We start from the raw sequence: 25,047 nt of genomic DNA on the forward strand, positions 1-25,047 counted from the left end.
ATGTGGTAAACGGGTGAGTCTAAACGTAAATATGAAAAAAGGAAATGTAAAATCACCAAGAAGAATTATTCCAAAAGAAATTTCACATATAAAAAATAGTGGTTTTTCAACACCTAGATTTGAAAATAAGAAAATAAATCAAAATGATTTTGTCTTTAAAGACACAGATTCAAATCAAAGTAAAAAGCCATCAAAAACCATCAAAGAAAATATTGAAATGAGACATATAATAAATAAAAAACAAGAAGAATATGAAAATCGAATTAATTCATTAAAAAAAGATATCCAACAAATTGACAATGAGTTAGAAATTTCAAAAAACATTTCTCAACAGAAGACAACACTTCTTTGGAAACAATTAAAATCATTAAATGAACATGTTTCTATTCTAGCAAATAAATCAAATCTTGATCAAAGTGATGAAACTCCTCAAATGTTAAAATCGCAAATTAGTATTACACAAGATGAATTAGAAAGTCTTAAAAATACGGCACTTCATATTCAAAAATCATGTGAAGAGATTGAAAATGAAATCAATGAATTAAATTATTTAATTAATATAATTCCAAATGATTCAGCCGATATTTTAGAAATTGCTAAGTTACAAATAAGTTGTAAAGTTCACCGTTCAATTAGAGACTCAAAACTTAAATATCAAAATCACCAAAAATTTGTTCAACAGCTTGAAGACCAATTTCAATGTATTACAATCGTCAACACAGAAATTTCAGAAGACAACCGTAATATTAACAACAGAATTAAAAAACTCGAAGAAGATTATTTACAATTTCAAGACCAAAGAGAGAAAATGTTAGATTTATTAAACAATTCTACTACTAAAGTTTCATTACCATCATTACGGTCAACACTTTCAGATATTAAATTACAACATCGAACTGAAATTTATGAAATTCGTTCAGAATATAAACGTCAAATATCAGAAATCGAATCACAAATTCAACAACTATCTAAAGAAAATGATGAAAAATGTCAAATAATTGAATACTTAAATACTAAAATTAATGATTTAACAGCAGAAACGTTAAACATTCAAGAAAAAGGCAGATTGGAAATCCAACGAATCCAACGTAAAAACAAAGAAGAGATCAATAACATTCGCAAACGATATCAATATCAAAACACGATTAAATAGATTTTTTATTTAAAAAATTTTTAATTTCATCAAAAACGTTTTTATAATTATCAATTTCTATTCCATCAAATTCATTTTCATCAAATTTTTTAATAATTTTTGGATACAATAAATATTTTGTTAATTCACTAATGTTTTCATTTTTATATAATTCCATCCATTTCGATTTCAATTTTTTTATTATTAAAATCCCAACTAAAATCAAATTAAATGGATTAACAAATATTTTATTATCAATTTCATCAACAAAAAACATATTAAAAAACGAAGAAGCACAAAAAACAAACCATTCGTAAGGTGAAATTCTTAACTTCGAAAATATAATATATTCATTTTCGATACATATTATATATTCGAATAAAATTCCTAATGGAATTATATCATTTGATGTATTTAAATTTATGTTTTTGTTTATTATTTTTAATATTTTTTCATTGTTTATATCAAACTCTTTTACTAATTTTTGTAATTCCTTCTTTAATAAAAGATTTGTATATAAAATTTGTTGAATATAAAATGAAAATTTTTCATTTTTCATTGTTTTCATTTCGTTTAAAAGTATTAATAACTCATTTTCATTCGAAATTAAGCACATTTTTAAATGAATAAAATTAAAATCTTGTGAATTATTTTGAAACTTTTTAATGTATTTATTCGAATAATTTTTTTCTTTTTCATTTTTATTATTCAAAAATATTTTGAATAAAGAATTAATACTAAATTTTGGTAAAGGAATATTTTTAAAAAACGAAATTTTTTCTGTGATTTTAATTATGTCTATAAATCGAATAATACTACTAAAAATAGAAGAAATAATTTTTTCTATTTCACTTTTATTATTTTCTTTTTCATTTTCTAAAAGTTTCAATAGTTTTAAATAAAATGTTTCATTAAAAGGTATTAAAGGATTCATATAATATAAAATTAAAAAGTCACAAAACAAAAATAAAATTAAATTTGTTTCAGTTTCAATTTTTTCGTTAATGAAATTTAATATTTCATTAAAATTATCCAAATTAAACATTGATGAAAAAGAAGAAAAAATATTTTTAATATAATCTAAAACATCGAAAGAAAACTCATTCAAATACGAAAAAGTATTTTTCAACGAATTTATCATTTTTTTGATACTTATTAAACCTTTTTTAGTTCCAATTAAAACGAAAATGAAAAAAGTAAAATTTCCTTTTTCGATATAATCATTCGAAACTAATAAAATCTTTTCGAAGTTATTAGTTGGAAGTGTTTCAGTAAACCATTTAAGCGAAACATTAAAATTTAATAAAAGTTTTAAATTTTTTGAATACGAAAATTGTTCTAAAGTTAAATATAAATTTTTTTCAAGTTCTTCATCAAGAACAAATGAAATGTAATTACAAAACTTATTAAGAAATAGTGAAAGAGATGCAGAAAATTCAAATGTTACATTTTCGTTTCGCCAAATGTTTACAATGTTTCGTATTAGTGATAAATATTCGATTGTTTCAACAAGTTCGGGACCGCAACGAATTAATGAATATGAATAATGTCGAACAAATGGATCATTAGAGTTACAACTTTTAAAGAGAAGAGTATAATAATCGATTAATGATGTTGATGATAATTCATTCGGATCAATATCATGAATATTTTGAAGATATGATGTGTCGTAAGTAGTGGCTTTTCGAAGTTGTTCTAAAAGTTCTTCAGAATTTTCGTTTTTGGTTGTGTTTCCTATGGGTGACCATAAGCCATTTTTGATTATTGAATGAATGATTAAACGAATTTTAGAACACGTTTCACTTAAAAGTTTACTGTAATGTTCGCTGTTTATAAAATATGTTTCATTTGATAAATATTTTTGTTTTATTGATTTTGGGAATGAATAAATTATTTGTCTGATCTTTGGTTTCATAATCAAAGACGAACCAGTTTCATAAATACCTAAGAATTCTACATCTTCACCAATCATCTGGAAAACGAAATAAAAGAGTTCAATGTCTTCATTCATTCATTTGGAGACCGTTTAGTCTTGTGTTTTTTCAAAATGTTACAACTTGTTGCTAAACATATTTGATTTTTGAATTAAGGATAAAAAATTCAAAACCAAATGTTAATGTATTTTTTATCGAAAACATAATAATAAAATATTCGAAATGATCAAATATGAAGGAATATATTCAATGAACTTTGACAATATTGTACGTAAAGTATTTTTTGATGAAATAAATACACCTGCAATACATTTTGGTTTTTTAACATAATGATGAATTCGACGAACATTTTATTTATTTTCAGCATTTTTACAAATACAATAATCAGAAATATACTAGTCACACGATATATCACAACATCAATATCCAAATCGATTTCAGCATTACCAAATTATATATGTAACTTTAAACTAAGTGTAATTATAATATAATCATAATTATATTAACAAAATTGTTTATCATTCATTTATTAAAAGCGAACAATGACTAAATACATAGCTAATTCATGTAATTTAATATATATATATATATAAAATATATCATAATAAAAGTTATTTGATTTTTTCTTTACTCAAGATTTTTTTTCCTTGAAGTTATTTATTTTTAATGTATCAACTATAACACCTTCATCTTCATTACTTAACTCACTTTTTATTTTTTGAGTAACATTATACTTATCATAGTTGTCTTTGATTCCTTTAATAACATTTTTTGATATTTTGAAGAATTCATCAAAATCAAATCCTAGATAATAAAGAGAATAATTATATTCATATATATTTGAAAAATTATACATATTTATTTGGTGTGCATTGTTGAATTTCTTAACCATATATAAAGATCTCTTTGGAATAATATTAAATTTGCGAAGCATTACCAGTGAATCATTGACTTTTACCATAATGTTTCTGGAATAATAAGTTTTTTCATTACGAATAATAAATAGACTCATTGCAAATTTAATAGGAACCATTACTGAAGTATTAATATCATTATTCTCTAGTTTTTGCGTTAACTTTAAAGGTATCTTTGAGCATAATCTCAGCGACAATAGTATTGTAAACATTTAAAATGATATGAAAAAAACATAAAATTCATCATAATTTTATTTTTTCAAATATTTCGTAAATTCAATTATATAAAATTAAAACGAAAATGCTTTGAATTTAAGTTCCATGATATTTATTTTAATGTATAAAAAATTGGATAAAAAGCAAAAAGAATTTAATACACCTTGTCGTGAAATCAAAAAGTAATACCTTCAGTATTTATATATATTTAAATTTCACGATAGTTCTTGGGAAATATTTAATATGATATTAAGTCCTTGTAAAATGTTATAAACCAATTGGAACGTTATTTCTGAGTATGGTTTGTTCAACAATATTAACACCTATCTTTGGTTATAACAATTGGCTTCTAAGCAATTTATGATTGTTATTTATAAAATAATATTCTATTCTCTGGTTTCAACAATTGATTTAATGATCAAAAATTAAAAATATATCTATTTAACATTATGATCATAAAATTATTAATTGCAAAATGTTAAATATTTTTATATAAATATTTGTATAAATTTTAATTTATTTACGCATATATTTATTAATAACAACAGTTTATGTCGACAATATCATTGCCAATTTTCTTGACTCATCGATTGCCTCATTTTTCGGTTCCATGCAAAAGGAGTACAGTTCCATTAACATCTCGGCGCCGAACTTTATTCCTTCCTCAGTCATTTTCCCCACAATCGTACAAAACAACGCGACGTGTCTTGCATAGACGTGTTGATCTCTTATTGTCTTACTGCATTTCATCATTTCGATTACGATTTTTTGAATTATTTCATTTGGCAATTTTTCTTTTGTTAATAACCATTTTAATATGTTCGCATTTGCCGCATTTAATGGAACATATGAAAGTTTTTCGATATGTTTATATGATTTAGCTTTAACAAGTTGTGATATTAATGATTTTGCAATAAGTGGATTTATTTGAATTAATGAATCAATTTCTTCGAATTTTATGTTCGTGGAGAGTTCTTTATGAGAACAAATGTATTTAATGAGGGCATCGGTTTCCCCTCCATTAAGTGGAGATTTAATAGCTTTTTTATATAAAGTTTGCGCTTTTTCATTTGAATCAATTACAACGCATTCATCAAGTAAAAAAGTGACATCAAATGATGTGATATATGTAGAAGAAAGTTCGCTCACACTGACGGGAAGGAGTGGAGGAGGTGGTAGAAGATGTGGCGGTTCGAAATCAGATAGAAGATTACTAGTTAAAAGTTCAGAAAGAATCTGATCATGAGTTTGGATATCATAAGAGATTGACGATTCGTCAATAATAATACATGGAAGGCTTGTTTGAACTGTATAATGAAGAGTTGGATTTTGTGTAGTTTGTGGAATTCGAAATTTGGGATTTAGAATTGACTTAGTGGAATATCCACCAAAATATTGTATTGATGAGCCAGATAAAATTTGAGATAAAATACAAGTAACACGTGGTGAAGTAGAATCTGGTGATGAATTCAAAATTGAATATAAATATGAAAATAATGGAAGAAATGGATTATCGACTAAAGAAACATTATTGAATTCATTTGATAAAAGCCAAATTGCGACGATTTGTTGGGAATGTGTTAAAATTCGATTTGAAAGGAAAATTGAAATTCCTGTTAATGCGATCATTCTATATCTTTTTTTCAAGGAAGAATGAAATTTATAAGTAATTGAAGTTAATGTATCTGTTTCATTTGATAATAAAGACACCAAAAAGTCGGCATCTTCTTTTTTGAGCATTTTGGCTCTTGGCGAACAAACACAGTCAATTTGGCATAAGTCAAATATTTGTCAAAAACGGTTTGTTCAAAGATAATTCCTTTGAATGGGGTGTGTATTGTCCCTTTGTAACAAGAAGGAAGGGGTTGATTTTCAACCTAATGAAATGCTTGACGGACCTGGTGGACAACATACTCGTGGTGTTAGAAATGATAAAGAAGATCCAAATGCTCCACTTCTTACAAAGAAAAATCCTACACCATTTGACAAAGAACTTGACGAATTCGTGGAAGGATTAAGTACAGATGATGATATGATCCCTAATGATGAGGAAATTGAGGCGATACTTGGGGAAAAACAGGATTAATGTTTTTCTGTATCATTGATAAAATACGTAAATATTACAAGTAGATTAATACATTTTTTAGTTGGAATTTTTAGCACAAACAATTAATTTTTTTCTTGATTTCTTTCACAAAATAAATCAAAATTATTTCACACTTATAAAAAAAAAATAAATTATTGTGTAAAATATTGTAAGAAAAGATTTATTCGGCTTCTACTGTAATGACTGATTTATAAAGAAGTTCAACTAATTCATCAAGATGTTTTTCACCATTCTTCTTTTGTGCCTTGATTTGTTTCTTTGTTTTCTTCATCATTTCTTTTTCCTTTGCGTCATTTTCCTTTTTCAGGGAAGATTCAAGTTCTTTCAAAGCTTCTGCATTTTTAGCTTGGATTTGTATAATATACTTTTTAGCTTCGTCATGTGTTTGACTATGAAGTTCCTCCTGTCTTTGAATTGCTGCGTCAAGGACTGCGTTTACCTTTTTCTTATTTTCTTGGAGATCCTTAATGACTGACTCCATTCGATTTGTCACTTTTTTGTGGATGTTTACCAATGACAGTGACTGTGAAAAATTTGACAAAGTAAATCGGAATGAATTTACTAGAAAATGATCAATTACCAATAATTGAAGAACAATCTGTAAAAAGACCTTTAAACTCTTATATTTTATACTGCAGTAAAAATAGAAGTAAACTTCAAGAACAAAATCCTTTCTTATCAAATAAAGAAATTACAAAAATCCTAGGAAATAATTGGAAAAATCTTTCTCCTGAAGAAAGAGAACCATACGTTCAAGAGGCAAATGCTCTTTTAACAGTATTTAAATCATCGAATCCTGAATACCATTACACAAAATCAACAAAAAAACGCCTTCTACAAGGAGAAAGATCAACTGCTCTTTATGAATCTATTTCGAATTCTGCTAATCAGCTAATTCAGATGACAGAACCACCAACAGATCCATCAGAATTTCTTGCTTGGATTGGTGCACACATTTTCACACAATACATACAATCAAATGAAGCAATCCCAGATAAGCTTGTGTCAGTGTTGCTAAACGGAAACTTAATGGTACCTCCTACACAGGAAGATATTCAAACGATAATACAAAAACTCAAAAAAGAGCAAAAAAGAAATAAGTCCAAAACTTGAAAGAACAAACCTCATTATAAGTTTTGGTATTGTTTGATAATATTAAAGAATAAATGTTTTCAAAATATTAATATTTTGTAATTTATTGAACAATATTTTATAACAAACACTATTTAAAACAATATTAGTTCCTTTGTTGATAGGAAAAATTATATCATTTCATTTGAGATTGTGTCAATATGTTCAATGATCAAATATTTTTCAAACAAAAATTCATAAACACAAAACTAAAAGTCAGTGATTCTCAATGATCACAACTTGAAGAAAATTGAGTCATAAATTGTAAATTTTGATTATCGCAAATGGAAAATGTAATAATAAATATTCAAGAAAAAGGTATACCTTGTTTGTTTAATGAGTTGCAACTTCGAAAACTGTCTTAAGACCAGTCAAACGATGGTATGCAGCTGCAAAACCGTTAAGACGATCTTCAACTCTTGTCTTGTCATGGGCGTCAAGGGTGACATATGTTGTTTGCTTTCCATCGGTGTCATAGTGGGTACGCTTTGCAACGATTGCTGTTGGGTATACAACATCATCAAGAAGGCCTTCGTGAACAGCGCGGAGTGTACGTCCAGCATTACGGATGGCCTTGTAACGGCGACCTGGTTGTGGTGTCTTTGGAAAAGCACGACGTTTGGCAACGATGACAACTTGAGAATTTCCAAGTTTCTTTTCAAGTTCTGGAACAAGAGCTCCTTGAATTTGGTGGTAAGCTGAAATTTGCTTGTATGGAACTTCAACAATAACAACTTTAAGTCCATTAACAGTAGCTTCTTTAGCACCAGTGATCTTGAGAAGATTCATGGCTTTTTCGTTAGCAGCACCCTTGATTTCAGTGAGTGCTGTTGCAACTTGTTTTTCGAGAGCTGTTGCTTCACCTTTTTTGTCGATGATGCTCATTTGCAGAAAGGGCCACGCATAACCGTTAAAACTCCTTTTTTGAATGACACTTTTCCAATTACCAAATAAACTAATTTTATTATAAAATAAAGATGAAAATGACAAAATAGAATAAGAAAAAAGTAAATTCAATAAAAGTATAATCAGAGCAAGAAAGTATTTTAATAGGTAAAAAATAAATTTTTAATTATGATAATTATAAAGTTAAATAATAACACGAAAACGAAAAGCAAGGAAAGAATTCGTGTTCTTTTTAAATTGGAAGAGAATATGCTACCTAATTTTTATGACTTTCACATTATAATGAATGTCCAATTCAAGGAAAACATTGTATATTTTACTCGGGACATAATTTCAATTCACATGTCACGTTATTATATTGAAGATTGTTGTTGCTTAAATGGAAAATTTTTTGAAAATGCACAAGAGAATTTTGATTAAATACAAAATATTTTTATATTCTATTTAGTGTTGCTTCAAATTTTTCAAACCCATTGTGGAGTGTTTGAGCATTTCGAAATATTTTCATATCATAAAAAATTAAACATGATGAAAAATTTTGTTTGAAAACTATATCATAATAACTTTATTATTATAATCACCCGATAATAAATAAACCAAAGTATTCAAGTATCACAAAAATATATTAATATTTTAAGAATTAAGAAAAAATCAATAAATTTGTGATTTTAATTTTTTTTTGAATAAATATAAAATTATATTTACTAAATACCTTAATAATAAAGATAAAATTTTGCTTGATTTTATTAAGGATAAGGCTCATTTTTGAAGAGTTTTTTTCGCTTACTCCATACTGCCAATTTCAAGAATCAGAAATTCCTTTTAATTTTTATATATTTGATTTAGAAACAAAAATTTTTAGTACAACTATGTGTCAAGCAATCAAATCCAAATCATAAATGATAACAAACTGAGGCTTGAATCAAGCCGCTTGATTCAAACCAACGAGTTCAATACTTGGAACTGTTCAACATTCCAGTCCAAGTTTTACAACAACATTGAATTTCAATTTTAATCATTTGAATTTTGTGAGAGCTGATTTTTGTGAAGACTCCGCAAGAAAGAAGACGTTAATTATCAATGGGTGTGAACGAAAGCCAACTAAAGAAAGTCGATCCATCCTTTTCCCATGCAAACACATACGCCAACATACCACTGAATGTACGTGGCCGTGGGAGAGGCAATAGGTTCCCTCGAAATTCTGCAACAAATAGAACAGAATATCGAAGAGAAGCAATTCTTCCTCAACCTGAGCTACTCAAAATGTCATTCGCAGCAACATGGAGCATTCAATTTCCAGAAAGTCTTGCACCTACTCCTCGAGAAGGTCATTTTTCTACATATTCTGAAGAATTACAAAAACTATATATTGGATATGGAACTGATTCAGTAGGCACAATAATGAATGACGTCTGGGAGTTAGATCTCGCCCAACAAAAGTGGCGTAGAATTATTCTCCATGATCCACTTTTCCCACGTACTAATTGTAGTGCTTCAATTTCTGGTGACTTGATTTATGTTTTTGGTGGCGAAACTAATGAATGTGAATATGTTTCACAGCTTCATTCAATTAACATAAAAACCGGTGAAATATCCATTGCAGATGACTCTCTTCCGGACTATCCAGAGCCACGTATTTCACCCATTATCCAAGCCTACAACCAAAAAATCTTCATTTGGGGCGGTTCCAATGGATCTAATCTATCAGATTTATCAATATTAGACTTATCTGAAAATCATTGGCGTACCATCAAGATTGATTTCCAAGGCAGAAGTTCTGTACCATGGTGTTTAATTGACCACAAAGTATATTCATATGGCGGATCAAAAAATTCTAGTCTTATAATAATTGACCTTGAGGAAGAAAGTGTTGTGCAAGAGCAATGTATAGGATCACCTCCTCCGCCAGAGTCCTCAAGCGCCGGAATGGTTCGCGTTGAGAATTCAATACTTTACTTCGGAGGAAAGACACAAACAAATTGGAGCTTACTGTATGCATTGGATCTATCACGTTCGTGGTGGTATGTTTTCCATGTCCTTCCCGATAATGAGACCGTCACAGTTCGCGATGGTAGGGTAAATGAGTATGGACAATTTATGCTTCCTCGAACACATCATTTTTCGATCGGCTATTCGCCGAAAGATAAGAAAGTTGTGGCAACGCTTGGTGCGCCTTTTAATGAGCCGCCGACATTGTTTGTGCTGTCGATTGGCGAGGCGCTTGGGGTGCTCCATATGAGGGACGATATGCTCGACGAGCTTGCACGCGCGCATACATAGTCATCTTCTGTAAATGTTATGTCAAATTGCTTTTGTTTACAAAAAGAATAAAAGTATTAATTTTAATAATGAACTTTTTGTTTGTAAATGTTATACCTCTTGAGAAAATGCACTTTAAGTGTTCATTGTTTTAATTGCTGAATTTCATTATTTTTAGGAAGAATATTAACATTAAAACTTTCACTTTTTGGAAACTTACTATATAAATTAGCTGGTACTAATTTGATTTTCTAATAATATTTTGATTAAACTACATTTTGAATCTGTATTTGTTGGAATTTTTTTGTATTTTTGTTATCAATTAAATATATAATAATAGTAATGAAATTGTTTGGTGTAACTTTATTTATCTCCATAATATAAAAATAGCTGCATTGATAATGCATTTTTGTTCATTGCTCCAGTATAAAATCATCAAATTATCAACTTGAGGTTAACAAGGAATTTTGGTGAAAATTTCATGAATGAATCAAAAACATAATGGTGTTCTAATTAAAACATAAAAACAATGGAATAAATAAGTTAGTTATAAATTATCATCAAAAAAATTAACATTTTTGAATGAGCATGTGTGTTTTATGTCTGAATAAAAAGATCGACTTTTTTCAAATTTATTCAAAAACACCTAAATTTCATTTACGAATATTTTTATATAATTTTTAAATAAAACTAAACCCATTTAAACCACCCACATTTTGCTGTGCAATAATTTTTAGTTTAACGAGAAAATTTATGCACCAAGCTATAAAATGATTTATTGAAATTTTTAAATTTTTTGAAGAAAATTGACAATTTCTGAATTATTTCCTGTTATCATAATAGTTAACCGACATTTTTATTAATAATTATAAAATGAACATTTAATGGATATGTTTTACTTGAGATTTCATCAAAATTTAATTTTCTAAAATTATTATCAATTTTTGAATTTTTTCCTATCATAGTATTGCTCATTTAATAGAGCACTTAAAAAGAAATCGATTTATATAAAACAACTTAGATAAAAAATTATGAAGAATTACCAAGAAAATTATATTCGTACAAATATTTATGAATGAAATTGTTCTCATTACAAACATTCAGATATTAAACTCCTTGACGCTTCTTACTCGTGTGGACAAGAAACACATTGTAATTGTATTTGCACATACAAAAATTACATATAACTTGAGAACTCAGATTTATTAAGCGTGAGCCTTTCTTACCTCGGCTAGGATTGACTGTGCCTGCTTCAATGCCTCTATCAGTTGTACGCATTTGTTACGCTTTTCTCTTACAATTGGGTCTTCGACCAAATCGGGGTTCAATACGAATCTTTCGACTAATCTCAAACGTAATTCATCAACGGAATCCGTCAGCAAATACTTGAAGATGGCTTTGGGGATAGAATCCATAACTTCTTTTCTTACAACGACATAATATCTATGTACTAAATCTACAAGTGCTGATACATTGTTTATAACTGAGCCAAAATCGATTTTGATACCTTGGAAGTCAGGATGTGATGTATTAATGTAGGCTAATTGAATGTCAATTAATTGGTTGATAAACTTTTCGGCATCTTGTGTGGCTTGTATAACACTGTCTTGAGCTGATAAGACTATGTTATCACGTAATGAGCTAAAACGTGATAATTCAGGAACATTAACAGAATTATGTAATTCAATTAATGCTTGTTTAACTTCTTGAACACAATCAATAGATGGCTGACGAAGCTTTTCTATTTCGTGGTCAATAAGTGTTTGGAATGTTTGTTGTGGGAAGAACATTGAGCTGTTGATACCAGCATTGTTGGCGATCAACTTTTGCACTTTTTCAATTTTGAGATCTTTAACCGATGGAATTGAAAGCATTTTCTGAGGAAATTCATCGATGAGTATTGAAATAATAGATGAACCTCCCTCGAGACCGTTTGGTGTCAAATTTTTACTCGATCCATGGAGGAGACCGTTAAATTCTTCCATATATTTGCTGACAAGATCAAAGAGAAGAAGCTCTTGTTCTTCAAGGGTTAGACCAATTGAAGCTCCATATGTTTGAAGTTCATTCTTCTTCGCTGCAAGAAGTTCATTGACTTGAGCATAAAGTGATGGGATTTTAGATTTGATGTGTTTCATTAAAAGTTCATTAAGTGTACGTGAAAGATATGCAGTACCACAGTTGTTGGCAATATCTGCATAAGCTGGGTGACTGGCAAAGAATTTACGTTCACTTTCAGCAGCATCTGAAACTTTCTTATTAGAATTGATATCATGTTGTGAACGATTGACAACACCAATGTAACCAAGCTTGAGAGGATAAACTCGGTTGAGAAGAACTTCACGAGCATCAGTTCCTTTATCCATAATATCAAGTTTTGTTAATACACCAATTGTACGATTACCTTCTGGATCTACTTTACGTGCGGCAATAAGAGAGTCTGAGTTGGCAAGATCAGTGTTTGCTGGTGTAATAGCAAGGATGATAGCATTTTTAGGTTTGATATAACTCATAACCATCTTTTCGATTTGCTCTGAAATATCTTTAGGTTGATCTTCAACAGCAATTTTGGTAAGACCTGGAAGATCAACTAATGTGAGGTTGAGAACTGTTGGTGAATAAATTCTTAAATTGATTGGAACATCTTTAACACCTTTGTTTTTGCCACAGAGGCGGTCTGTTTCGTCTTCGATTTCTTTGCGAATCTTGGTGAAATCGGTATATTTATGTCCAGGATCATGAAGAAATTCACCCCACTCACGTGGATTATTGCCTTCTTCGATGTGGACAAGTTGCAAAACTAATGGGCGACGTGTACAAATACCGGCATTACGTGGAAGGAAATCTTTTTGAACAATAGCTTCCAAAACAGAACTCTTACCGGCTGATTGACAACCTACAACGACAATTTGTGGCAAATCTATTGCATGTGATCCAACTGTTGAAAAAACATTTTGAAGTTTGTTTAAAACAGGAATCAAGTTTTGCATGGTTAAATTAGAGAGCGGTTTGACACTTGACGATAGATTTGAAATAAAGTTGCGAATATTAAAAAGTGACGATAATCAGCCATTTTTTAAATAAAACGGTTTCTTTGGCAAAAATAAACAACGATTTTGGCAATGATTAACCCGTTCAAAAGAAAATAAAAATTAAAGAAAAGAATGTAGGGCATTTTAATGACTAACAAAAATGATATTTTCGTTTTTGATCCAATAAAATATAATTATTATCAATCACAACATTAATTTATTTCTTTTCGTTTTGCTGAATAAGGAGAGTCTTGAAAGAAGCAATGAGCTCAGTAAGCTTATAAATAGGAAACATTTTCTCATAAAGAATAATTTATTGTTCTTTAGTTTGGTTTATGAAACCGTTATTTAGTAGTAAACGTGCTCTATAAAAATGTCCAACCAAGAAGAAAATAAACCTATCCCAGATTGGGAAAAGAATAGAATGAAACAAATCGAAGAGCAAGAAGAAGAAGAAAAAAGACAGAATGAGGAAATGAGAAAGAGAGCAGAATTAGAAAGAGAGAAATTTCTAAAAGCAATTCAGGAAAAACAAAAACAGAAAAAACTCGAAAACGCTAATATGAAAGCGCCACAGCCACTTCAGTCAGATCCAGATGATCCAATAGCAGGTTGGGGGCAGGTAATGGATGCAGTTAAACCTTTGAGACCAAATATCAGCCCAGAAGAAATGCGAAAAGTTAGGAACCTCTACTTTTCAATGAAGAAATGAATTTTTTTTTGTATTTTCAATTTCAATTCAAATTTAATATTAGTATATAAATAAATATATTTTTTTTATAACATTGCATATTGTACAAAAATAATATTATAATTTTATTCATAATTTTGCTGAGTTGGAATCTGATTCATAAATGAAAAAAGAAAGAAAAAAACTCCCATAACGATCAAATTGTTCACAATTGATGTCGATTTTTTTTAAGTACTTTTTTTTGGCACAATTATTTTCTCACAATTGAACGCTGCTAAAAAATAAGGCCACAAATGGAAAAAAAGCAACTTCAGCAGGATTTAGAAATTAATGACTTCATTGACTTAGCTCGCCCACTTATTAATCGTAAAGGGAAAAGCACAACAACTTTATGCCTTGAGTATTCAAAAATATTTGAAAAGACTTCGTATTATGGCTTCCAAATGCAAGGCAAAATATGGCTTTTACTTTCAATGATTACCGATCGTTCTTCATCAGTTCCTCAAAGTTATCAGCCATTGATAAGACAAATGCCTTCAATTGAGATTTATTTAATATTCTTCTTTTGGCTTTCAAAAATCTATGATTTCACCAAAGAAGAAAATCCTACTGATGAACCAAATACAACATTTGAATTTATTCGAAAAGGAGATTATGAAGGATTTCTTAATTACATACAAGAAATGCCAAAACACTGGAAACCTGTAATGTACACAGGTTCTTTTTCACCTGCTTATTACAAAAGGTGGCGCCAAACAGCACTCAATTATATGGCGAATGCAAATACCACAGAAGAAGAAAAGACAATCATGTCTGCCCTGTGTGCGAACAAGGATACGCTTTATTCCTTCTCACATAACTTCTTTGATAAATTATGGAGCGAACTTTACATATTGATTTCTAATGCAATATGCGGTACATACGAACAGAAAATAGAAACACCAGAACCACAGTCCTTGTTCGAGAAGTTAACGTTGTTGTTTCTTGATCCTAAAATTAATCATCTAAATTTCAAATCAATTTTGGGAAATAAAGAAGTTCCACTTGTACTCAGAGTTCACATATCCATAGTATTTGGCCAGATTGATCAGTCTGTTCTCGAAGATTTTATTGATCTTCTTGTTCAAAATTATCTTCTTGATCATGTCATTTTGTATGCTTCATTTGCTCCCAAAGAAAATGCTCTTGAAATCATATCGAGAATATACTCTGGCCTTCCCGAACCAGAAAAGCGCGTTTTTAATGTTTCCCAGCAAGTTGGGCTTGATTCTTTCGAAGTCGCCGATGGAATTGTAAAGTTCACAATATGCTCTCAAAAAGACGATTTCGACGGTTATGTCAACGAACAAGAGCTTTCACAAAGAAAAATAAATTCATTAAAATGGATGAAACTCATCTCAGCAACAAAGGAACAAGAGCTACTGGAAGCTAGACGCCTTATATCACGCTTTGTAATTGAGGGTAATTTCATTGAAGCTAATAATGTCTTTAAACAATTCCAGAGTTACTTCGATGACAAATACGAAATCTCATGTTGGAACATTCTCTTTAAGACTGAACATCTTTACGCTCAATGGAAGAATGGTTCTGGAGATGCCAAACAATTGATACAAAGTTTATACGATTTGATTAAATATCCAAACGGATGGATGAAAAAGTCTGCGCTTGTGGATAGAGAGGTTGGCCAGCATTGTATTCCATTGGTAACAAATCAACTTTTAGAAGCGCTATGTTCTATCAAAGATTATGACCGAGCGCTTGGGCTTTCGTGTTTGCTGTGCGATGGCAGGCAGATCTTGCGCACGTACTTCCAGAGAAACGATGCGATGCTCCTATTGCAAGAAATAAAAAGAATCGCAATCGGTAAGTATAGAATGAATCAAAGTGTTCAATAAAACTGTAATATTTTTAGCAATCTTGGTGTTCTTTGAGAACTTAGTGATATGGATTTCAAATCATCTGGATGGAAAGATCCATTCCATACAAAAACGGTTGCCCAAAAAATCTGTACAATCAAAATTTCAATTACAATCGATTTTTCTCAGAATCTGTGTTAAACTGTCGAATTCATTTGTCCGCAATCAAAAAGTTAAATAAATTTTGATTTGAATGGATTTTGATTTTTATATTATCAAAAAGTTGTGCCAAATTCTTATTGGTTGACAAACAATTTCTTCTTGATGCTATCTATGCTTCTATTTTATACTTTCTTTAAACATAACTTAAGTCAAGAACACTTTAAAATCTTACAGAAAAAAAAGCAATTCAAAAAAATTGTTCCACTAATTCAAAATCTGAATGCACAAATTGAATTTATACAAATTGTTAATACTGATCATTACGCTACTAGAGGCTATCAAAGGTTTAAGCTTTTTTTAAGATGCACTTTTGATTATTATAAAACAAATCTTGTAAATTCCAAAATGTATTTTTGTAGAAACAATTTTATCGAAATTTTAGTGATGTTTTCTTGTTTTCTATTTTCTTTTGTGTTTTTTTTATTTCTTTTTTCAAGATTTTTATTATTTTATAAAAAGAAAAAAAATATAACAGAACATAACAATAATCTCAAGATATTTTTGATATTTTTTGTTATATTTTTTGTAAATTCGATTCAAGAATATAATGAAGAAACTTTTACACTTACAGTCAATAGCACTAATGAATTTACACAAGATTATAAAGCAACAACCAAACATGTTATTATTGGTGGTGAAATCAAAGAAATTCCTTCAATGTCATTTGAAAAATTGGTCAAATCTTTATACTGCATATATTGGTGATTCAGTAATAACGATTCACTTTTTCTGCATTTGGCACATGTTCCAATTTGAAATCAGTTTATATTGGGAAAAATGTCACAACAATTTCTGGCGGTGCATTTGCATATTGCACAAGTTTGAAATGCATTTTCTTTAATGGTGAAAAAGAACCAACATTTCGATCAACATTATTTTTTTCATTAGCATTTGATAATGTTCCGTCAACAACAGTTATGGTTCCATCATCATATTCAGGAGATGAATTTGAAGAATTTGAAGTAATTCAAGATACAACGATTGAAGGATGTGAAAATGATGACTGGGGCTTGTCAAACATTAAAACAGAAACATTTACACAATCAAATACATTTTCATTATCGAATACATTTACAAAGTCAAATACATATACTAAATCAAATACATTTACAAAGTCAAATACATTTTCTCAATCGAAAACATTTACAAAATCAAATAATTTTACAAAGTCAAATAATTTCATTAATTCAAATACATTTACAAAGTCAAACACATTTGGTCAATCGAATACTTTTACTAAATCTAATACATTCATTAAATCAATGAATTCTGACATTAATTCTAATACTAATTTTACGATTTCGTTTCTTTTAACATATTCATTAACATTTACACAAACGATTTCATATGAATTAATTGTTACGAATTCATTTACAATTTCACTATTTGAATCTAAATATATTTATAGTGAAGTTGAAATGATATATTATAATTATACGATTGTTCGATATTCGACATATTTCACATATTTTTCACAATATTTCATTACACTTTATAGTGAAGAACAACAACTCCAAAAATCGAACTTCACCACCAGTCTTTTGATTGGATGCATTTGTGGCGGCATTGCATTTGTTTTCATTGTTGTTGGACTGATCATTTTCCTTGTGCATCATCAACGAGGCAAAACAATCGCAATTTCAACGACAGAAGATCTCGAAGAACTTTCAACATCAAACACAGAAGAAAAGGAATCAATCCAAAGAATTCGTGACTTTGTTGTAAATGATAATGATCAATGGATTTGAACTCAAGAACAAGAAATAAAAATGTAATAAAAATCCATGTAATCGATTTTTATAATATTCTTCGCAGTAAACCTTTTTGTTTTGAACTTCAAATACTCCTAATACATTTGAAATTCATATTTATATTAGATTTCGAAACATATCATTAAAATAAGTTTAAGTTTTAATTTGAAAAAAATAATTTATCAACTATCATAAAAAAAGATATTTTATGTTAATCAAATCAACTATCATTATCATGAAGATTGATATAATCAAAATCTAATAATATTGATTGTGGTGTTCCTTTTTGTTGGTGCACCCCGCAAATGATATTCGTTAACGTTCTCTTCAATTTTCTTGAAAACATTTCCTTTGTTAATGAAAGCGAATCAATTCAGGTCTTTTGGCTATTTCACGTATTTTTTTTGCATGCATCCGTATACATTTTATTTCATAAAGGGCATCCTTAATATTTTAAATTTCCTACCAGTTAAAATTAAAAACGATTTCTTTAACAAACAAATTTCAAACAATATCTTAACATCGCCAAGCAATAGTTTTTCTTGTTTTAATAATTTGTTTGATCAATTTTTTTTTTATGATCATAACTCTTTTCCCATTTATCAAAACTTGATTCACCTAAATGTAAATTCGTGTTTTTTATCTAATATTAATTCACTTTTCATAAGTAAATTGTTTAATATGTATAAAAACATTTTTTTGAATTCACATTTATTCTTAATGTTTATTATTTTATTATTATTGATTTTCTCCAAACTTTTATTATTTTATAAAAAGAAAAAAAATATAACAAAACATAACAATAATCTCAAGATATTTTTGATATTTTTTGTTATATTTTTTGTAAATTCGATTCAAGAATATAATGAAGAAACTTTTACACTTACAGTCAATAGCACTAATGAATTTACACAAGATTATAAAGCAACAACCAAACATGTTATTATTGGTGGTGAAATCAAAGAAATTCCTTCAATGTCATTTGAAAATTGGTCAAATCTTTATACTGCATATATTGGTGATTCAGTAATAACGATTCACTTTTCTGCATTTGGCACATGTTCCAATTTGAAATCAGTTTATATTGGGAAAAATGTCACAACAATTTCTGGCGGTGCATTTGCATATTGCACAAGTTTGAAATGCATTTTCTTTAATGGTGAAAAAGAACCAACATTTCGATCAACATTATTTTTTTCATTAGCATTTGATAATGTTCCGTCAACAACAGTTATGGTTCCATCATCATATTCAGGAGATGAATTTGAAGAATTTGAAGTAATTCGAGATACAAAAATTGAAGGATGTGAAAATGATGACTGGGGCTTGTCAAACATTAAAACAGAAACATTTACACAATCAAATACATTTTCATTATCGAATACATTTACTAAATCAAATCTATTTACACAAAGTAATACGTTTACACCATCAAATGCATTTTCTCAAAGTAATACATATACTAAATCAAATACATTTATACCATCAAATACTTTCACTAATTCGAATACATATACTAAATCGAATATATTCTCTCAATCTAGTACGTTCACAGAATCAAATACATTTTTTTACTTGAATACTTTCATTAAACCAATTAATTCTAATTCTAATTTCACGATTTCGTTTCTTTTAACATATTCATTAACATTTACACAAACGATTTCATATGAATTAATTGTTACAAATTCATTTACTATTTCACTATTTGAATCTAAATATATTTACAGCCAAGTTGAAATGATATATTATAATTATACGATTGTTCAATATTCGACATATTTCACATATTTTTCTAATTTTTATTTTATTTATCAAGGAAATTCATTTTTACAAGAAGAAACAAATGAAAATGTTATTATTATCATTGTTGTTGTAATTATTGTTATTATTATTGTAATTTTCATAATTATTATTATGTACATTAAAAGAAAACAACTAAAAATTGAAACTTCAATGATCGAAACATCTAAAGAAGAAGAAATCAACTACATTAACGAAATCGAAACAATTGTACCGAATTCAAACATTGAAAATGATCCATTTGCGAATGATTTTCAAGAAGATAATACTATTAACCATTTGTAAATGTAAATATAACTTAAATTTCAAATTATATTTTTATATCTCATAAGCAAATCTTTCCATCTGTTTCGAACAATTTGCATTATAAAAACAATGATAAAATATTTTTAACTTTGGGCTTATAAACGTGTAAATTTAACTCTTGAAAAATTATTTTACGACTCATTTAATATAAAAATTACCCAAACGCATTAAAATACGAAAACAAATTTATAATGAATCTAACATTTCATATTTAGTGAAAACTTTAGATATAAATAAATGTTATATAAATTTTTCATTGATTTTGTATAATATATTCGTAAACTGTAATTTCAAAATATTTTTATGAAATTTGTGTTCCATCAAATATTTTAACATTTGAAAATTAATATCATTATATCTAAAATACAATACGTATAAGCAAAAATAAATAAATGCAAACAAAAAGTATCAAACGAATTATTATATACTATTAAAATTTCTAATTTCATATAAAAGTCAAATATATTAAGGTTTAGCATGATAACATAAATAATTTATTTCTTTTTCATAAATAAACTAAAAGTGTCATTTGTTCTAAATTTACGAAACGGTTTATCATCTGCCAAATTTTTTACTTTTGAGAGAAATTTCAACTTTTTGAAAGGGCAGATGTTCCAATTTAAAAATTAATCAAATTTTCAAAGAAACCAACTTTCACTTCACAAATGTCGGATCATTCGGACAAATCCTCATCATCAAGTTATGATGTTCCTGAACCAGTTCAAGAACCAGTCCAAGAACCACCAAAACCTGAAGAACCTGCTTGCAAAATTGGTGGATCATGTGGTGGCTGCTGCCCATTAAAATGCTGCCGCAAATGCCCATGCGAAGCATTCAAACCAGAAAATATCCAAACCACCCTTGAAAAGAACGAAAAACTTGTTCATGAAGTTCAAGCCATGATTATGTTCAAGCGCCCAATTCCATTTGCTATCCTTCTTGTTTTCGTTAACCTTTGCTTCTGCCTTTATCGTGTTCTTGACCTTAACTTTTATGCCTTTGTTACACTTGTTGCTATCATTAGACTCCTTTTCAAAATATTCGGCTGCACAATCAAATCAATTGTTCTCAAGACATTCTTTGGTGGTGAAATTCCAAAGGGTGACGGTTCAAACCGCATTCGTTCTATCGAAGAAGTCAAATTCTTCCTTAACAAAGTTTTAGCACCACTTTTCAACCTCCAAAAGATCATCAAGAAGCTTGCTTCCGATGATTCAGTTACAGGACTCCTTATCTATGCCGGAATTCTTTTCTTTGCATTTGTTTTAACCGCTGCAATTGATTTCTTCTGGCCAGTTGTCATTCTTGTTAACCTTCTCCTCATCCTCCCAGGCGTTCTCCTCCACCCATTAGTTCTTGAACAAATCCAAAAGATCAAAGGAAAGGCTGCACAACAAGCACCAAAGGAAGAAAAGGAAGAAAAGAAAGAAAAAGACCTCAAGGAAAAGGCTGCTGATTTGAAGGAAAAGATGGAAGAAAAGGCTGAAGACCTTAAAGAAAAGATGGAAAAGAAAGCTGAAGACCTTAAGGAAAAGATGGAGGAAAAGATGGAAGAAAAGAAAGAAGAAATCAAGGAAAATCTTGAAGAAAAGAAGAGTGAATCATCTGATAGTGAAAAGAAGGAAAAATCTTCTGAATCATCTGATTCAGAGAAAAAGAGTGATTAAATCATTTGATCACAGCGTATACTTTACGCTGATCATTTATTCACTAATTTTTTTATTTTTTTTAGAAAATTCTCTTCATCCAATTTTTGTAAGGTTTTTTATATCTATTCCCATACTCTAAGTAATATATTATATTTGCTATTGATTTCTTTTATGCAATGCATTGCTTCTGATGACAGAAAGAAATGTGATGTAAATACGATAATTTTTTATTCATTTAATCTATCGTTATGATTTGTAAAGTTTACAATGCCAAAATGAGTGAAATGAAGAACAAAAATATTTTAGTCAGCTTTGATATCGATGCAACGCTTTTGAAGGTACCACTAACAAATAATTGCCATCACGAATCAATGGTAAAAGCTATGACAGATATTTTCGGAATTGACCCACCACAAAACTTATCGGAGTATGTTGGATTTAAATTTGCTGGTGTGTCAGATTACACAATAGTAAGAAGTGTTGTCGAAAAGGCTACAGGTAAAACAGAAAATAATGAAGATTTAATAAATCAAATGATTCTTCTTTCAGAAGAGAATTACGAGAAAAATTATGATGGTACAACCGAACTCCTTCCAGGATGTGAACATCTTTTGAAAACACTTAGTGAAAATCCAAATGTTACTGTTGCAATATGCTCAGGAAATTTACCAAAAATCGGAGAATCAAAACTTGTTGCCGCTGGGCTTTGGAAGTATGTTAATCCTGGCTGTTGTGGTTGGGGACTTCATGAAGACAGAGCCGAAATTTTGAGGGATACTATCAGCAGATCTAGAGAAGCAACGAAAAAATCATTTGACAAAGTTTACCACATTGGCGATGCTGTACAAGATGTACAGGCTGCGCTTGATGTTAACAAAACAGAGGAAATCGATGTGATACCAATCGCTGTTCTCACTGGGCGAACCCGTGAATTCCCACCAAACACACGCATTGTAGAGAACCTAGAGAAAGGGTTCCAGGAGCTGGTGGACTTAATCACGTACTGAATAAACGTTTTTGAAATTCATTCAATTAAAAATATACTAAATAACAAATGATAAAAACATTCGTGAATAAATTTCTTTATTTCGTTGAACATAAATATGTAAAGTGTTATACGGAATAAAATTATTTTCCTTGATTCGAGTATCATTTTATTTCAAGATCTTCAAATATTGTATGAGGATGACGCAATTTCAATCAATGATTGAATGTGAGCAATCTTTCATTTTATTAATTATAATAATAATTTCGAATAAAGAACAATATTTATTCAAATTATTCAGTTGTTTTCACGCATTTTTAAATTTAAGAACAATGCCCAAAAGCATTTACCAGAAATGAAACACTTGTTTGACCGGTCAAATATACAGTATATATTGTTGTATGATACATATGTGCGGACTCTAAACGTGAAAGGATGAATTATCTCAGATTTTGTTAACATTTTATTCATCATGAAGAAAATGATTATAAATATATTCTTTGTTGATTAATACATCAATTAATTGGACTCAGATTTTGAAACTCCCAAATTCTTCATTCATTGCATTGATGTATTTTGATTCAGTTTATTTAATCTTTCTGCTGAATACAACAAATGCGTTTAAAAATTTAGTATGATAATACAAGAAGCATGTGTTTCATTGTGGAATATCTTTTTGCATGGAGTATTTTTGTTTTTTTAAGTTGAAAATTTAATAGTGGCATGAGCTTTAAGATTTTACATGCCATTCATCAACAAAACTTGTATTCAAAAATCCGTGTAAAACATACGATAAGAACGCTGGTTTCTCTCAAATATTCTGAAAAATTTCAATTTAAACAGACCGAACATATACACAACTTTTGAATGGAAATCAGTGGTTACTTAAGTGGGTTTTGAATGGTATCGTTTATACTCCACAGAATTATAAACGTTATACAAAATCAAAATAATTAAAATCATTTAACAAATGAAAGCTTCAACAAACAATGAAACTTATAAGATCATAGTTGTCGGCGACATCGGGTCTGGGAAGACATCATTAATTAAAAGATTAGTTCACCATACATTTTCAAATCTGTATCAATCAACAATAGGCGCAGACTTTGTAAAATTCGATATTCATTTAGGCCCACAAGAAATAATAAGTCTTCAAATATGGGACATTGCTGGAGGTATAAAAAGAAATTGGGTAACAAGAATGTATTACGCATCTGCAACTGCTGCATTAGTACTTTTTGATATGGGAAACAAAAACTCATTTAAATCAGTAATAGATTGGAAAAAAGACATTGATGATAATGTTGTTACATCGGAAAATAAACCAATTCCATGTTTACTGATTGGAAACAAATTTGATTTAGTAAGAAATACCCAAAAAGATTGGGGAAAGAGTCAAGAAGAGATGGAAAAATATTGCAAAAAATACGGTTTCTTGGATTTCTTCAAGGTGAGTGCAAAAGATGATATTAATATATCTGAATCAATAATGTTTTTAACAAATTATATCGTGGAAAACAGTATCCACTCAGAGGTTTTTTGCAGCACTGAATTGGTTGAGAACCCACAAAGAAATAATTGCTGCAGATAAGCAATTTTGTTTTGAAATTTTATATAAATAAAGAAGACCGTTGAATAAATAATTTTTTAATGCAAAATGCACAGCCTTAAAAAAGAATGAGATTCGAATGGGATTTTTTTCCTGAATCTAAATTTTTATAAGCATTTAAACGGTTTGATATTTGATAACGGTCATCAGATTGCATCATGAATCAAGAATTTGAAGTAATTCGTGGCTCAAGTGATGGATATAGAAATACTACAGAGATTCCCAAATACCAAAAAGATGTATTTACAAATTCAAAAAAATTTTTATTTTTAATTCTAATTCATAATTTTATTTCTTTTAAAATGTTCAATATATATTAAAATTGATATTTGTTACTCCCATTATAATTCTTATAATTAATTTTATTTTTACCATCATGAAACATCTAAGAATTGACAGTAATACTGATATCAGAACAAACATACAAATAAGAGAAATCAACAACATTCGTAATGAAACACATTAAGAGTTTAATGAACTTTTTCTTCAGTAAACAACAAACTTAAGTTTTAATCAAAATTTGTTTTTTAAATTGTGCGAATTT

At 28.9% G+C, this 25,047-nt stretch overlaps 10 protein-coding genes across 10 annotated transcripts; 6 read left to right on the forward strand and 4 right to left on the reverse strand.

Moving 5' to 3' along the window:
- Positions 1-4,745: 4,745 nt before the first annotated feature.
- On the reverse strand, positions 4,746-5,825 carry GO595_002822 (CCR4-NOT transcription complex subunit 11-like; the record flags this gene model as incomplete). Its single annotated transcript, XM_067915774.1, has 1 exon — positions 4,746-5,825. One exon carries the CDS (start codon positions 5,823-5,825, stop codon positions 4,746-4,748), a length of 1,080 nt encoding a protein of 359 aa, XP_067776623.1.
- A 196-nt stretch (positions 5,826-6,021) lies between these two features.
- GO595_002823 (uncharacterized protein) lies at positions 6,022-6,282 on the forward strand (the record flags this gene model as incomplete). The annotated part of the gene is made up of 1 exon (XM_067915775.1): positions 6,022-6,282. The coding sequence occupies one exon, from the start codon at positions 6,022-6,024 to the stop codon at positions 6,280-6,282; it is 261 nt and encodes an 86-aa protein (XP_067776624.1).
- Positions 6,283-6,463: 181 nt separating this feature from the next.
- On the reverse strand, positions 6,464-6,784 carry GO595_002824 (uncharacterized protein; the record flags this gene model as incomplete). The annotated part of the gene is made up of 1 exon (XM_067915776.1): positions 6,464-6,784. The coding sequence occupies one exon, from the start codon at positions 6,782-6,784 to the stop codon at positions 6,464-6,466; it is 321 nt and encodes a 106-aa protein (XP_067776625.1).
- A 983-nt stretch (positions 6,785-7,767) lies between these two features.
- Positions 7,768-8,319, reverse strand: GO595_002825 (40S ribosomal protein S7; the record flags this gene model as incomplete). The annotated part of the gene is made up of 1 exon (XM_067915777.1): positions 7,768-8,319. One exon carries the CDS (start codon positions 8,317-8,319, stop codon positions 7,768-7,770), a length of 552 nt encoding a protein of 183 aa, XP_067776626.1.
- Positions 8,320-9,420: 1,101 nt separating this feature from the next.
- GO595_002826 (Kelch motif family protein) lies at positions 9,421-10,620 on the forward strand (the record flags this gene model as incomplete). The annotated part of the gene is made up of 1 exon (XM_067915779.1): positions 9,421-10,620. The coding sequence occupies one exon, from the start codon at positions 9,421-9,423 to the stop codon at positions 10,618-10,620; it is 1,200 nt and encodes a 399-aa protein (XP_067776627.1).
- Positions 10,621-11,804: 1,184 nt separating this feature from the next.
- On the reverse strand, positions 11,805-13,589 carry GO595_002827 (Dynamin central region family protein; the record flags this gene model as incomplete). The annotated part of the gene is made up of 1 exon (XM_067915780.1): positions 11,805-13,589. One exon carries the CDS (start codon positions 13,587-13,589, stop codon positions 11,805-11,807), a length of 1,785 nt encoding a protein of 594 aa, XP_067776628.1.
- A 415-nt stretch (positions 13,590-14,004) lies between these two features.
- GO595_002828 (uncharacterized protein) lies at positions 14,005-14,343 on the forward strand (the record flags this gene model as incomplete). The annotated part of the gene is made up of 1 exon (XM_067915781.1): positions 14,005-14,343. One exon carries the CDS (start codon positions 14,005-14,007, stop codon positions 14,341-14,343), a length of 339 nt encoding a protein of 112 aa, XP_067776629.1.
- A 272-nt stretch (positions 14,344-14,615) lies between these two features.
- On the forward strand, positions 14,616-16,217 carry GO595_002829 (uncharacterized protein; the record flags this gene model as incomplete). Its single annotated transcript, XM_067915782.1, has 1 exon — positions 14,616-16,217. The coding sequence occupies one exon, from the start codon at positions 14,616-14,618 to the stop codon at positions 16,215-16,217; it is 1,602 nt and encodes a 533-aa protein (XP_067776630.1).
- Positions 16,218-20,925: 4,708 nt separating this feature from the next.
- Positions 20,926-21,927, forward strand: GO595_002830 (uncharacterized protein; the record flags this gene model as incomplete). Its single annotated transcript, XM_067915783.1, has 1 exon — positions 20,926-21,927. The coding sequence occupies one exon, from the start codon at positions 20,926-20,928 to the stop codon at positions 21,925-21,927; it is 1,002 nt and encodes a 333-aa protein (XP_067776631.1).
- Positions 21,928-22,280: 353 nt separating this feature from the next.
- GO595_002831 (haloacid dehalogenase-like hydrolase family protein) lies at positions 22,281-22,916 on the forward strand (the record flags this gene model as incomplete). Its single annotated transcript, XM_067915784.1, has 1 exon — positions 22,281-22,916. One exon carries the CDS (start codon positions 22,281-22,283, stop codon positions 22,914-22,916), a length of 636 nt encoding a protein of 211 aa, XP_067776632.1.
- Positions 22,917-25,047: the final 2,131 nt, after the last annotated feature.

The sequence above is a fragment of the Histomonas meleagridis genome, assembly GCF_020186115.1.
Source record: "Histomonas meleagridis strain 2922-C6/04-10x chromosome Unknown contig_20, whole genome shotgun sequence".
In the NCBI taxonomy this organism is placed as follows: domain Eukaryota; phylum Parabasalia; order Tritrichomonadida; family Dientamoebidae; genus Histomonas; species Histomonas meleagridis.